Here is a 16,000-nt window from a genome sequence, read left to right on the forward strand (position 1 = left end):
GTCCTACCCCCTAACATCATCACACTGGGCATTAGGATTTCAACATAGGAATTTGGGGTGGGAGACAGACGTTCAGACCATTGCAATACCTGACTGGAGAACAATGTGTGTACATGAACAGTCCCTTTATATTGTCCCCAGAACCCTCCCCTGCCCCTTTCCTCACCTTAAAATGGGGTTTAGGGGCCCATCTTAACCACTCTGCAGGAACCCCTGTGCCCAGACCCCCAGAGTCTTTCCTGACGCTAGATGTTCACCCTGCCAGCTGCTGGGGCTTCTCCCTGCCCAGGCCCCTGCCCTTCCGCATCATACACTCTGGGCAGTACTCTGCCTTTGGGATCACAGTGAGCCTCCAGAGGTTTCCAGGTGGTGACAGCTGTAGGCGGGGAACTTGAGCTCTAGCAAGGATTTTATGACTAGTGCTTCCTTTTGATTGGAGGGGTCCCCATTTTTTATTCTTCTAGATCACCACTACTTTCCTCCAACCCTTCATCCACTCTACCCTTGCTGTAAAAGGGGGCTTAGGGTTCTGATCCCCCTGCTCCTGGGAGCTCCTCATGTCCTCAGCTGAAAGCTGGAGGTTGTCTCACAGTGCTAGAAGGCCACCCTTGCCAGCCGTGGTAGTGCCAGCTCCAGGGACTGTTGGCAGGTGCATGGTCCAGATGACAGGTGCACTGAGGTCTAGAACTCTGGGTGCCGCCCCCCGCTTGCTCGGGGGGAAGGTGCCCAAGCGCCCTGAGGATTCAGGCATTATGGGACCATGACAACAAAACTGGCCCCTAGGAGGCACCTATTTCTGAGGCTCTAAGCCTTGGAAACCATAGTAGGCAGGGGAGGTTTTCTCCACAACGGGTAGCGGCTCCGGGTAATACAAAGCCGCAGCTGAGAGAGCCTGACGGGGTCGAGTGGAGTTTGCCTTTGATCAGAAGCTCGAAACAGACATCCCCTCTAGCTTTTGCAGTCTCTTGCTTAATCTGGTAGCCGGGCTTTCTCAGGCCTCATTTGTCTCCCTGTGATTGATGTGGCCTTACCTATAGCAGCTCCGAACCAACTCCCTGCCGCAAAGTGCAGCCATGTTTGTTTTGCAGACGGCTAGTAGTCTTGCCTCCCTGATGCTCTGCATCCTGCCCACCCCCATCCCAAGCTCCTGATACCTTACACACTGACCTATGTTTTCTCCTTACAGGGTCCCCGGTGGCATATAGACCTCCAGCCTTGGGCAGGCCCTGCTCGGTCCCTGGATGAAGAAGCCTTGAGGTTCCTGAGATACATCAGCACCATTCAGGTTGTGTTTCAGGCACAAGTGGGTATGGAGACTCTGTAAAAGACGCTAATTGCCCCCTTAAAATTTTTATTTATTTATTTATTTTTGGCTGCGTCGGGTCTTAGTTGCGGTGCACAGGCTTCTCTCTAGTTGTGGTGCATGGGCTCTGTAGTTGTGGCGCACGGGCTTAGTTGCCCCATGGCATGTGGGATCTTAGTTCCCCAGCCAGGGGTTGGACCCGAGTCCCCTGCATTGGAAGGCGGATTCTTAACCATTGGACCACCAGGGAAGTCCCACTAATTACTTCCTTTTAAAGAAGGCTGGGGAGTTTCTCAGTGCCTCCTGATAGGGACTTGATAGAGTTTCTGATGCCTAGCTGCTTAAATATATTCACTCACTTAGAGGCATATAATAGATGCCTTCCATCTGCTTCGGCATCTTATCCCTTCCAGGAGTATCGTCACCCTGAGATGTTTTAATGATTCATCCCGATGTGTTTTAAAGATCCACTTTAGAAAATTGTTTTGGAAAACCATGTGAAGCGACAGATTCGTGCCCATGAGTAGGCAGTCCAGTGTGTCACAAACCAAAACCATCATCTGGAGGTTCAAATTCCATTTTGTATTTGGAGAAGTCTGCCTTTTCGCTTTTCTGCCACAGAAGCTTGGCAGACAGGGATGCGTTAGGCCAGAGAGTAAAGGAGGCTTTGCAGGCAGCAGGAAGAGAAGCTACTGAATCCGAAGACTCTCTGTTCTTAAGGCACTTTAAATCATTACTGAGCACTGGCCTTCATTAGTGACTTAACACATTGTGGCAGCTCCTGCCCGGGCGACCCGAGCAGGCAGAGACCCTCCCTTAAGGAGAGTCTATGGCTCTTGACACATTAATCAGGAGGTTCCATTCTCAAGTAGCCTGATCTTGGGGAAAGAGAGACGGAAAAGAAAATCAAGGCCCGAGGGAAACTTCGCCCTGAACTGAGAGGTGCTAGTAACTCAGACTGCCTGTGAAGCTGCAGCTGAGGAGGCTGCACTATGGAGCTGGTATGGCACTGGGGGTCCCTGGGTCCCTGGGTCTTTTGATCTCCCTTTGGCCCACTCGCTCTTGGCAACCCACTTCCCCTCCCAAACCTCACTGGCGGCCAAGCCCGTTTTTCATCCATGGGAGAGCATATATTTCTGGAATTTTAGAAGGCTAGTTTAGGGGTAAAAGAAAGTCCCATTTCTCATATGATGCAGTCAGACAACCAGGAATTTTAATATTTGTCACCTAGACATGGAAGTAAAAGCTTGTTGAATTCATCATGAGTAATGGGATGATAAATTGGTCCCTGTGCTTTACATAATTTCATCTTATTTTGCTGCTGCAAATTAATTTGGTGGACTCACACAGACAATTAAAATACTGAAATTTTAATTTTATAGTTTGGTTTTACACGAAGAATAAGAAGCTGGATCTCTTAACTATGACTATAAGAAGCCCTTAAAAGCCCTAGAGAAAAATGAGAGGTGTTAAATTTATGAGTTGAATTTGAGAATTGTGAGCTTCACCCCCCAGTATAAATTGACCACATGAAAGCCTCTAAATTCTATTTTATATGTATTTTAGGTTAATGTTCTGTAACTTATAAAAGGCATGTTAACTTAGAAGAAGCTCTTGAGGCATGAAAGTGTTGTTTCAAGCCCCTCTTGGAGTTTTCCCATGAGTTATGGGCTGAGAGGGAAAAAATTCTTTAAAAAAAGCATCCTGTGATGTAGTTCAATGTTGTGACCCTGGGCAAGTTATTTTGCTTGTTTGGCTCTGGCTGTTCTGATCTTGAAAACGAAGAGATTGTATCAAATTATTTCTAAGGTTCCTCCCAGCTCCGTGAGCCTGTACTTTGTTAAGACTAGTGTAGAATTGTTATTAACCAAGTATTACTGAGCACCTACTATGTGCCAGGAGCATAGGCCTTGGGAATACATTTTCTGCCCTCAAGTGGCTAACAAACTAGTCGGGAAGGTAGATAAATGGACATATAATTGTTATTCAGCTTGATGAGTATAATAATAGAGAGTTGCTTGTTAAAGCTCGCTAGAAGACTTTTTCATCCTCTAGAAAGAACAAGATAAAGTTCCAGACCTCACAATTGCTTTGCAATCAGAGGTCATTTTACCCAGTTAAAGTCCTGTGCTTTTGTGTGCTTCCGAGTCACTAGACCAGCAGGTGGGAGCTCTTCAGAGATGACACTAACTGGTTTAATCAGAATCCTACTGACCAGTGCTCCCTCCCCCTCTCTATGTAATGCAGAGTTTTCGGCTGCTTTGGGAGCTTATGCCTCATTTAGAACTCATCTTGACAATGAAAGCCTGCAAAGCTGGCAGAATATTAGAGTCACTATTACCTAAAATTTTCACAGTTAGCAGTAGTGAGTCATAATGGGCAAGGGAAAAAAAAACCCTCTGTAGGTACTTAAGCAAATTCCACCTCCATCCTCTTACACTGCTTTTATATATATATATATATATATATATATATTTCCCTCAAATCCGTGTTCAAGCTTGTACAGCAAGTCCTAGCATTTGATATGTTTATCAGTTGATTTATTCATTCCTCAATTCAGCAGGCATTTGTTGAGTACCTGCTCTGTGTATGACGCTGTGCTAGGCACTGGCTGGGATGTCAAACCTGAATTAAATACCGCCCCCCCACCCCCAGCCCACAGTGGTGAATGGCTAGGATGCAAGAGAGCTGTGTGTTCTCTAACAGGGTGGACAGATGGGGTGGGTAAACTTCCCCAGGCCAAAGGAGCTTGGGAACAGAAGCACAGAGCAAGGTATTTGGGTAGAGTGGGCATAACATCAAGCTCAGTTTTACTAGGTATTGTTTTCTAATGTGAAAGGCCATGGTTACATCTCTGAGTTCTGGAGTAGACGATACACTGCTGCTAACAAGAAACAGTTAAATCATAAACCCAGTGCTCTGTTCTAAAGGAAGGCTCCAGATCCAGCTTTTTATGGCAACCCCCGAACCATATGCCTTCAGGAAGCATGGCTTGCAGTATGAAATTAATCTAAGCAACAGTTGCTGTTTTAAAAAGAAAAAATACGTTTTAAAGTCAGTCTGTCTATCTATCTAATCATCTACCCATCTAACTGATTGTGAGAATGACATAAGAACCTATGGATCTAGAGATTCAGATTTTACAAATTTTACAAACTTTTTTACAAGAAGTTTCTATTATATTTACTGCTACACACATGCACACACACACACAAACCGGGATAAAAGCAACAAAAATACAACTCTTCCCTTGATATTTTACCTTTCAAAATAATGTATTTCATTAACATACAGTTTGATTATTGAAGTAATTCTTGCCAAGTCCCCAAAATTTAAGGCCTCCCTTTGCCAGATTCTACTTATGGGTTGGCAGAAATGCTGTTCAGGCTTTTGGGATACAAAATGAAATGAAAATAAATTAGATCCCTTCAAGTTAAATAACTAAAAAGCATTTCAGAAAACACTTTTTCCTGGAGTCTATTTTCCTTTGTCCAGGCTTAATTCTGTTTATATGGCTAAAATTACAAGGGGAATTAGAGAGAGGGAGAAAAAAAACCATAATTACCTAAGTTAGAACTTAGCTAGGAGTTACTGCCTTCGCTGATTTTGCTCACAAGAGAGTTCATTGAAGCCCTGGCCATAAATCTTAACAAGAAAGTTTGAAAAATCAATATTTAATTAATTTTTAGGAGCTGAATTTTACTGAGTCCTTACTCCTAGTTGTTTTCAAAAGCTAATGTATATTAATGAGATGGTTAATAAATGGTTAAAATGGAAAAACTTCTGTGTTCTATTTTTGAGCTAGGAGAGGAAAGGGGAACATTAGCAGAGATTGAATGGAAAAGAATGTTTTTCCAGTAGGGATATCTGTGCAAGATGAAGTCTGTGGAAGAAGAAGAAATGCTTAAAGTGTTAACTTTAATAGAATAAAACCCCACTCCTCAAGGTTCAGTGGAGGAGCAGCTGAACCTCAAAGCCCTCTATCTTGACTTAGTGGACTCTTGGGGGCCTCTGGCTAATTGTAGGGGCCGCCTCTCTGGCCCTTTGCTAGGGGTGAGGTTGGAGAGGCTGCTGTTTTCAGTTGAAAGCTCTGGCCCAAGTGTAGCCTCTTCCCTTAATTTGCTAAGGCACAGGTGAGGCCAGGCTGGAACATTTCAGTGGGACTTTACAAAAGGCTGCCAGGAAACTCACAGGACCACCTGCGTAACAATCACCTGGGGGAGCTTATTAAAATGCATGTTCACGTGCATCGGCCTCAAAGATTCTGATTTTATAGAATGGAGTGGGACTCAAGAATTTGCATTTTTAAGTACTCCCACATCCATCAGAATGTAGGTGGGCCACACCTTGAGAAACGCAGTGGGAGAGGCTAGAGTTAGGTTTAAATGGTGTTGGGAGGGTTCTATGAACAAGTACCTGCGAATGTCAGTCTCCTGATCTGTCTTTTGGAGGCTCTTAGGGAGAGTACATACAAAGAAACAATAGCAAATCATCATACCATTTTAATAAATAAATAAATCATCATACCACTTTAATAAAAATACCCCCAGGAAGCTGCCCTAGAACAAAAGGTTCAGTCTTACGAGATCCAGGCACGTCTTTGGGGCCCACCAAACTGCCTGGGCTTAACTAACTGCCTGCAGGAGCCAGGGCGTGGAACCAAGTTCCAGTGAAGGTTGAAGGCATCATAATCTACCTACTAGTGAAAACCAGCCAGATGAACATTGAGCTTTGACTAATTAGATTAGCAGCTTCTCCTTTGGGTGGGTGAGTGGAGGCAAGAAGTGGGCAGGCAGAGGCGTAATTTCCATTTATTTGTGGGAGAATCGTAGGAAATGAATTATACAAATTAACATGTTGATGGATCCAGTTAATAAGTGTGTTCTGCACTAGTTGCTTGAGAGAAGATTCAATTCCATTTTCTATTATCACTTTTTTCTTTAAACCATGGTTGTGGATAGAGAAGTATTGAGAGCAAGATACTGGGTTGAGGATGTTGACAGAAATTAATCAATAGTGAATCTGAGAAAGAAATGGAAAATTTTATTCAGGCCAAACGGAGGATTATTACCTGGGAGATGGTCTCTCAGCTCTGAGAACTGTTCTGAGGAGGTTGGGGGGAGGTTAGTAGATACATGATTTTGACAAAGGGGTCCGTGCAATCAATAACACATCTTGGTAGAAAGTTACTATTAATAGCAAGGAACAGGTATCTTAGTTAATAGTTATAGTGCTTTTCTAAGTATGGGCAGATGCAAGAAACAGGATTCATACATTTTCCCCTGAAAATATCTAACTATCTGAAGGCCTATTCTGCCAGTTTTTCCAGAGCACAGAATGTCTCATCCTGATTTTTGCCCTGAATTCCTTTCAGGGTGTACTGTAGGTCAGTGACTGCAGTGGCTAATGAGATTCTTGTAGAACTAGGTGGTGGGCAACATTCTTTATTCTACAATCCCCTCCCTTTTGGTCTTAATTCTGACCAAGGTTTGGGAGGCATTTCATGATCAATTTGTCTCACGGCACTAGGAATGCTCATTCCCAGGTCAGTCAAGGATTTCATTGATAGGCTACTTAATGTGCTATTACTGGACTTGGCCCTGTTAAGTATAGTCAAAAGCCTCTGGACCATCTGTCTTTCTAGTCTGTTATGGTCTAGGAAATGCTTGCTCTTGTTGCTTCTCATGTCCAAAGTTACACTATTACAATCTTTGATCTTACAGGACTATGTATTTGGTCAGTTGTTTCACATCATCTAATCATCATTAATTTTATTGAAGGCTCCATCACACATATGGTAGTACTACAAGAAACAGTCATCTTGCAAAATAGGCAGACTGCAAGTAATACAGCTAGTAACATTAATAAGGTCCTAAGTAAGTATTTAAGCTAAGAATTTCCATTAGTTGAGGCCCAGTATCTCCCCAGGTCATCTGACCCAGTCTGTTCTGCACCAGTCTCTTATCTTTAAGGGGAAAGATGTATTTGCATTGTACATAAAGTTCACCAAAGATGTCTGCACATACAAGGCGTGTGGTGGGTTATAAAATTTCATGTTTAAATTTTTCTTGCCTTAAAATGTGAGTTTTTATTTCATCAAAAGAAAAGAACAGATAAATATTTAGGATTTCACTTTTTAAGCTTTCCTATAAAATGTCCAGATTCTAGCAGAAGGCTCTCTCTCAGTCACTGATAGATAGTGCCAGGATAATTTTGCCAGGCCAGCCCTAGATTACAGCAAGAATAAGGGAGATGCTGGCTCCATGTAATATGCTCTTTTCAGATTAACATTTTGGAAAATCAGTTAAATAAAAGGATTGGGCAAGTCTGGAGTACCTTCTTAAAAAGAAAATTGTCCTGTTATGTTTTCTAATGCATTAAAGCAATGAACCTCAAAACATCCTTTGCATCTGGAGTGGTCTGTTGTCTGTGATGTGACAGCAAAAGCTGCTGCATGATTCATGGAGCATCATGACGACTGTGAGAGTTTTGAGGGATTAGGCGGAAATACTGTTGCTCAGTAAGATAAATACCTTGGCCACAGAACTTGTTTTCTTTGGTTCCAACAGCCTCAGTTGTGCACACAGTGCCAGCCTCCAACACAAGTCAGAATTCCTCACTAAGTATGTTTACTTAATGTGCATTTGAAATTAGAGACTGGCTTCCTTCCACTTGACTTAGATACATGTTCCTTTTGGTTTTCTTATCTAATTTTGATGGATGAGTTAAGAGAGTTGCTTTGGCTAGCTCTGGAAAACCTCCTTCCTGGCTGGGGCTCTTGCCCTTTCCCCCCAGGAGGAATTTCAGTGGACCAGTGTAACCCAGAGAGTACTGTTTTGTTAGTAGGAACTATGCATTAGTCTCACTTGACCCCATGCTGTTTACCTTGGTTAACACATGCTTGGTCAGACCATGGTGGCCCGACTGTATCTGCCTGAGATAAAGAGTAGATAATCTTGTATCCTTCAAAGATCTATGCTCTTGGTCATATCTCACAATTTCTAATAGGAATGCTGTGGGTAACAGACCTCTGTGGTTTGGGAGCACTGTTCTCCATGTCTGGAATGCCCTTCTTGGTCTCAGCCTCTTAGTCAACTTCTGTTCCTCCTCCAAGACTGACATACCTCTGTAGAGCTTTCCTGACTTTTCCTCCCTGCCTTCCTTGCTCCTGATTTGTTCTCCCCTGTATACTCCATGCACAAGGCTATAGCAGTTCTTAACTTCCCTTCAAACCTGCCTCTAGTCTCCACGAGGTTACTTATAATCTAGTATTTGGAATTCCTCCAAACATTTTATAGCAGTCTTGTGATTCCCTGGGGAGGGGAGTAGTTATCAGTGGAGAAGGACATAACTCTCCCGTTACGGTTTTCAGGGACTGGGAAAGCAGTTAAATCTCTACCTACCATCTATCACCCGGTGCTTTAAATTATTCACATTGATTTCCAATCCTTACAGATTGCGTGTGATCACGTGAGCACAGACAGCCTGGCTACTGACTCCAGCCCTTCAAAAAAGCCCTGGTCTGTCTGTCTTGATGACAGGTTTGGCTTAGGTCATCAAATTCGCAACAAGCAGTGCCGCCTCTATTCTTTAGGGTAAGTACATTTTACAGCAGAAAACAAAAAACGCTCCTGCAGGCAGCCAACGCTTTTTCAGCAACACAAATTATGAATGGTTGCAGGGTATAACGGGTGCTATGCTTCTTCTCCTGCCATCATTTCAGACTCATCTCTCTGTTATGTAACTGTGGGCACTTGCAGAGCACCAGTGGCCAGGGCCACTTTCTCTCCCATTCTGTTGGTAGTAAGTTGACAACTTCCATTTTCAGCATGATGATGATCCTCTTGGTGAAGCCGATGATTCTCAGCTAGAATTAGAGTATTCTTATTAGAAACAGAAAAGTATTAAGAATGCACCTAGAAAAAAAAGGAACAGTGAGTATGTTAGAAATTTTATGCTCAGTTATGATGAGTGACCCAAGACAAATGGCCACTGTTGGATTTTTATGTTTTATGTTTATTTTATGTTCAATGCCAATGGTAAATCTGTGTGTACTTTTACACTGTAAAAAGAAAGAAGAGGGAACTCCTATGAAAATAATGAGATTTTGTCAAAACTGTGGGAAGTTATTGATATTCAGTTATTCAGGCTGAAAATGACCTAAATGTACGCATAGATATAGAGAGCTTTTTGTAAAAGGGTGAATATAAAATAATGAGATTATATAAAAAATATACGAAACGCATCAGTATTCATATAAACAGTCCCGAGAATTTTCAAATTGTATGTGTCTCAAAAAAAAGGTAGGAGAGGGTTATTTTTGTTTGGAATACTCTGTTGCATCGACTCTAGAAGCTGTGTGGTTAGGTTCTCAGGCAAGATCCCTGGAGTCCTTTACAAAATACTGGGGACCCTCACAAGTGTCCTCTGCTTGTTCCTCACCGATAGGTTTCATCTCCTCTATGATTTACATTCAGGCTCATGAGTGACAGCTGCCACCCAGAATCCTAAATGATAAGGGTTCAGAGCTGATTTTTGGGTGCTGTGGAGACCCACCAAAAGGTGCTAACGTACGGAGGATCACGACCGTTGTCAAACTTCACCAAACAAGAATTCTTAGAGTCATTGTGGATTAAAACAAAAGCAAAAACAACAAGTTTGAAATAAGTTTCAGGATAATGGACACATTGTTCTATGGGTTAAATGAAGAGCCATGGTATATTATCAGTGGAGCGTGGTACACGGTAGGCACTAAATATATATTTGCTACATAAAGATTGCTTGAGGCAAGAAGACTAAAGAGGGAAGCTGGTTCTGCCATGGTTTAAACTAGGAGCCTGAAGATTAGGAAATGAGTTGCTCAGCCAGTTGATTAGAACAGAGCTCTTTTTCTGGGAACCCACCAGCTATGATGCAAGATTGTATAAAGAATGGGAACTTGTGAGAGTCGAAAGTTTATTTTATATCATATTAACAATGTATGAAAATAGGTCATAAAAATAATTGCACAGTACTACATGCAAATTAGAGATCTCAGCTTGGTCCTGTTTTCTTGCTCCAAACTGCCTTTATGTTTTGGTTAATATTTTACACCCCGGAATAATTTCATTTAAAGCATACAACTGTGTAAAACAAAACTGTGAAAGCTGTTTTGGGGGAAATTTTTCACGTTCCTTTTTGCTTTCCTTATACTTCAGAGCCATTAGATGAAGTGGTTCTGCTGTGAGATTTCAGATTATTACATGTAAAAAGGTAGTTTCTTATTTTCATTTAAATGTTCACTATTCAAAATCAGCTTTGTAAAGAGCAGATAGGAGCAGTTGAATTCCACTGGGAAAAGAAGTGAATAGATTTTAAGTGCCAACATTTGATTTAAAACCTAACAATGCTTAATTGAAAACTGGAAACTAAAGAAAATATTTCTTATGTCCTAAAAAAGGATGCTTTGGATTGTGGATGTTTATGTTGATTGTCCTGTTACTCAGGATTGAGAATCTTCTCAGGTGAATTGCTTGCTTCAGGGGCAGGTAAATAGCCAACTGACAACACCTCAATTGATGCTGAGGGAAGAAGTGGTGGTCCTGAGGTGCAAGCATTTAGGCGTGTTGGGATAGCTGTGAGATGGGTGGGGAGGGCAGGTGGCAGGTGGGTCACGGGGCACCCACATCCAGGCAGTATGTGCTCCAAACCTCAGGGCTGTGGCAGCCATTCCTATCCTGAGCATAATGAATGAAGCTGCAACGGAGGGGTGAGGAGGGGTGGTGGCCTTCTGGGGGTGAGAGGAAGAAGGGATCTGAGGATATACTGATCAGAAAGTAGAGGCTGAATGCCCTCCTTCTGATCCATGTCCTACCTTTCTTCCACTCCCAAGAACTGAAGCAGCCGTCACCTCTACCTTCTCTCTGATGTCTGAAATTTCTTTACTAAGAATCAAAGCTTTTTATTCTGTAGTTAATGTAAAAGACCTTTTTCTAGGAGAGTATACTCTGAGTAAAGTTCAGTTGAAAATTTAAAGAAGCTCCTTTTCAATTTTGAAAAGGGATAGAATAGACCAATTAAGATAGGGGAAGGCACTGAAAAGGAAGGTTATGTTACGGAGAAAGAGAAAGAGAAGAGATAGGAGGAGAGGATGTGGGTTCACATGATGATATTTTGTCTACTGCATGACTTTAGATGGGGCCTGCCCTGAAAGTCTTTTTGTGTGTGAGGTGGAGGGGTGATGGTGGGGAGATGGGGTGGGATGAGGGTGGTAGCTACAGTGCATTGGGAAAATCATCTTTTTATCCATCATGTCAAAGATTATATTTCAGGGGTAGGAGTGGGAATAGAAGAGAAAACTTGAGAAGGGATAATACATAGGTAAATCTTTTTCATCTCTCCTTTAGTTCTCTGACATGTTAATACCACTTGGTTTGAAGACAGATTCTCAATGTGAGACAGAAGAAAATTTGATACTGATACATGGTTAGGCAACAAGAGCCAATATCTTAGGCAGAAAATCTGGGACTTCTGGTTGCCCTGAGCATTTCAAGAGGAATGAATGAGCTTCAGAGCCAAAATTTTTATCTTTCAATAGTTTAATTAGCACAGCAGGAGCTCATATTCTTTTTTTTTTTTTGCGGTACGCGGGCCTCTCACTGTTGTGGCCTTTACCGTTGCGGAGCACAGGCTCTGGACGCGCAGGCTCAGCGGCCATGGCTCACGGGCCAAGCCGCTCCGCGGCATGTGGTATCTTCCCGGACCAGGGCACAAACCTGCGTCCCCTGCATCGGCAGGCGGACTCTCAACCACTGCGCCACCAGGGAAGCCCAGGAGCTCATATTCTATATGAATGAGGAATCAGAAAATCATGGACCCAAGGACCCTTTTTAGACAATTTTTTTCCTAATCACTCTCCCCATGAAATTTTAATACTATAGATACACCGTATATCTATTTATGTAACATATGTATTATCTATGCTTTAGACATAAAAACAAGAAGATTTTTTTTGGCCCTCAAGAATCAATTTTTGCCTGCTTAGGTGTGATATCATCCCTGTTAAGAATATATTTTAGATGAAGTCTTGTCGTTTTATGCAATGTTATTTAATAAAAATTAATAATTATAAAATATTTTAATCCACTCTTCAATGTCATTTATGCTTTGGAAAACCTATTTCTCCTTCTCTAGTAGTTGGCAGTTTACAGATCTAGATAATTATTTGGCCAGATTCTCTGGTTCCTGCTAGGATGAGGAATGGACGACTGAAACTCCTCCTGGGAAAAACACTAATTGTCTTACTTCTTCCAACCTTTCTGTCTTCAGTGATGAGAGTTAAAAACTTTCCCTGTATCTGCTCTGATTTTATTTTTTTAAACAGCTTTAAATTGAGGTATAATTCACATAACACACAATTCATCCATTTAAAGGGTACAGTTCAATGGTTTTTAGTCACCACAGTCAATTTTAGAACATTATCATCACCACAAGAAAGAAGGCCTGTACCCAGTAGCACTGACTCTCAATTCCCTCCAACCCTCTTTCAGCTCTTTGTCTCCCAGTCCTAGGCAACCACTAATCTACTTTCTGTCTCTATAGATTCACCTATTCTGGACATTTCAGATAAATGAAAGCATATAATATGTGGTGTTTTGACTAGCTTTTTCACTTAGCATAATGCTTTCAGGGTTCATCCGTGTTGTAATATGTATCAGTACTTCATTCCTTTTTACTGCCAAATAATATTCCATTGTATGGATATACCACATTTTATTTATTCATTCATCAGCTGATAGACATTTGGGTTGTTTCCACTTTTTTGGCTACTATGAATAATATTATTATGAACAGTCATGTATGAGTTTTTGTGTGGACATATGTTTTCATTTCTCTTGGTTATATACCATTTTATGTTCCCACCAGCAATGTATGAGGGTTTCAATTTCTCCACATTGTCATCAACACTTACTATTATTGGTCTTTTTGATTATAGCCATCCTAGTAGATGTGAAATGGTATCTCATTATAGTTTTATTTTGTTTCTCCCTACTGGCTAACGATCTTGAGCATCTCTTCATGTGTTTATACTCTGAGCTTTTGCTTCTTAGGGAACATAAAGGATAGTCACCTCAGTACTCTTGGAAATATTTTAAAAGAATAACCAAGGACTTGAAACAGTGCCACATCCATCCCTTCTACTCTTCAGTAACACTAAAGGGGATGCAGTTGCCAGCACTGTAGCTAGTTCAAGGGACACTTTTATACAACATGGGAAAGGCATTTGCTCTCTCAAGAACCTTTACTTATCTGCTGCATAATCATTATAGTGATTAGGCGTGGTGCCCCCTAGAGTTGTTTAGTGCACATCCTGCACACCCACACTTAGGGATCCTAGTTGTTGCTTTCTGAGACATCAGGAGAGGAGGGCAAAAATGGTTACTCTGTTATTCTACTACCTTTGGCTGTTTAGTCCTGTTATCTGCCCCCTTCCTATTTCTTCAACAAATCCCTCAGATTTGATGACCTTTCTGTACTGAAGAGTTTTTGTGATCTCAAACCTCTCCATTAACATATACAGCGTAATATTTATAAGCATGAGTTATATAATTTATCTCTCTGCCACATAGAAGGACAGGTTACAGTCTTCATGAAGGCTTATACCTTTGAATATATGTATTAACAGCTTAACTATTTCAAAAATGGGTTATAGTAGAAATTGCTAATTGTCCCCCAGTATTCATTCTTCCATTCTTCTTTGGTAACGGAACTCCTGAGTTTAGCAGGGCACGTGGCCACCTTGCCAAAGATTGCATATTCTAGCCTTCCTTGCAGCTACAAGTGGCCATATGACTAACTTTGAGCAATGTGATATGAGTGCAAGTGATGTGTGCAATTTCTAGGCCATGCACCTAGGAGGAAAGGATGTGACCTTCACCTCCCTTTTTACTTTTCTTGATGGCTGGAATGCAGTTGTGATGGCAGGAACTGGAACAACTGTCTTAGACTTTGAGGTAAAAGCCATATGATCATGATCTATATATATGTATATATATAGATACAGATAGACAGATAATTTCTATAAAGTAAAATTTTCTACAGCGAATTCTCTTTCCAGTTAAATAAGTGCAGAAAATAGTTTCCTTATAGACTAAATAGATTTTTGCTATAAAAAGAATTTTCTTTTACTTAATTTATTGTAGTTATTTGTTCAAAAATCTTTCTTCTTTACTACTTCTGAGTTTCTTCAGATCAAGGATCATGTTTAATTTATCTGTCTCTGGTGTCTAGGGTACTGCCTTGAACATATAAAGTGCTCTGTAAATATTTATTAATAAACATGAATAAGTCAGTGAAATGTAGCCCATTCCATGCTGTGTTGGATATTGTACTGTATATTCTGGGAATTCCAGACCCTACCTAATAGTTTTCTTTTACTTAGTGCAGCATTTTGTGGGTTTGTCTGTCATCATTCATCTATCTCCTCAGCACTAGGGATATAGAAATAAGCAAGATTGACACAGCCCTTTACTTCATGGAGCTTTACTATCTAGTAGCTGACAGTTTCCTAGATCCCTAAGTTCACAAATATTCCTTCCATGATTCTGTGTCCTACCCTTACTTGCAGTGAGGTAGAGTGTAAAGAGCACATGCTTTGGAACTACCTGGATTGGATTTGAGTCCTGATTTTACCCCTTTGGGCCACTTTTTGCAACACTTACGTATATTAAATTTGTTCTTCCTGTTGCTTTTTACACCTACCACAAACTTGACTAATTTAAACTAAGTGTGAAGAAGTAGCAATACCATTTTGAATAAATGAAAGTAAGAATTACAGACCTTGATTAAATAAATGTAGTTTATTACTTTCCAATACAGTACATATTATACATTTAGATTAAATGGATTTTGTTTAGTAAAAGCATAACAGAAAATTTACAAATTTCAGTAGTTTCATGTTATTTAGTGTATCATACAGAATAGTTCCCCTTCATCTAATGATTAACTTATATATGTGTATGTGTACTTATGATATTTCTAATAGAGAATCCTTGTACATGTGTAGAAAATCTCTGGAAGGATACACAAAAAATTGCTAACTGATTATCTCTGGAAATTGATGGCTAAAATTCTCGTGGTAGGAAACTTTTTGTTTTATATACTTATATACAACTTTAACTTTTTCTAAGTGTGTTTGTTATTTTTTTAATTGTAAGAAGCTAGTTTAAATTGAAAACATATCAATACATAATATAGTGCCTTACTAAAAAAACTAGTTACACAGCTGTTATGTGGTTAATTCTTAAAAATTTCTGAGGGCTTGATTAAAATACATACATGTTTTACAGTGGAAAGTGTTTTCTTGAAATTATATTTTGAAAATTCATGGAGAAATCATTCACTTTTTTACATAGAAAATTTATATGGAAATTATATTTAATGAGTACTTATTTGACTAGTGTTTTGTTCTCTTAGTAAAGCTACAGGACTGCCATTTTTCCACTGGGTTCCATGTTTCCATGATAACACAGGTTTTGCTCATCTAAATTTCAAAAAACTCTTTTTTTTTGGCCATGACACACGGCTTGCGAGATCTTAGTTCCCCGACCAGGGATCAAACCCAGGCCCTTGCAGTGAAAGTGTGGAGTCCTGACTATCAGACTGCCAGGGAATTCCCTAAATTTCAACAAATTCAATTAAGTGAAAAATCTCTTGGGA

The 16,000-nt window shown here is 40.7% G+C and overlaps 1 protein-coding gene across 1 annotated transcript in view; it reads left to right on the forward strand.

Annotated features, from left to right (window-relative positions):
- Positions 1-16,000, forward strand: part of METTL24 (methyltransferase like 24) — a 110,324-nt gene that overhangs the window by 33,102 nt on the left and 61,222 nt on the right. Inside the window, exons 2-3 of the mRNA XM_027088727.1 lie at positions 1,187-1,303; positions 8,759-8,898. Coding sequence (XP_026944528.1) covers positions 1,187-1,303; positions 8,759-8,898 — 257 coding nt within the window. The remainder of the gene's footprint in view (positions 1-1,186; positions 1,304-8,758; positions 8,899-16,000) is intronic.

This window comes from Aethalodelphis obliquidens, unplaced genomic scaffold, assembly GCF_003676395.1.
Source record: "Aethalodelphis obliquidens isolate GAN/ISIS:26980383/991018 unplaced genomic scaffold, ASM367639v1 scaffold3, whole genome shotgun sequence".
Lineage (NCBI taxonomy): Eukaryota > Metazoa > Chordata > Mammalia > Artiodactyla > Delphinidae > Aethalodelphis > Aethalodelphis obliquidens.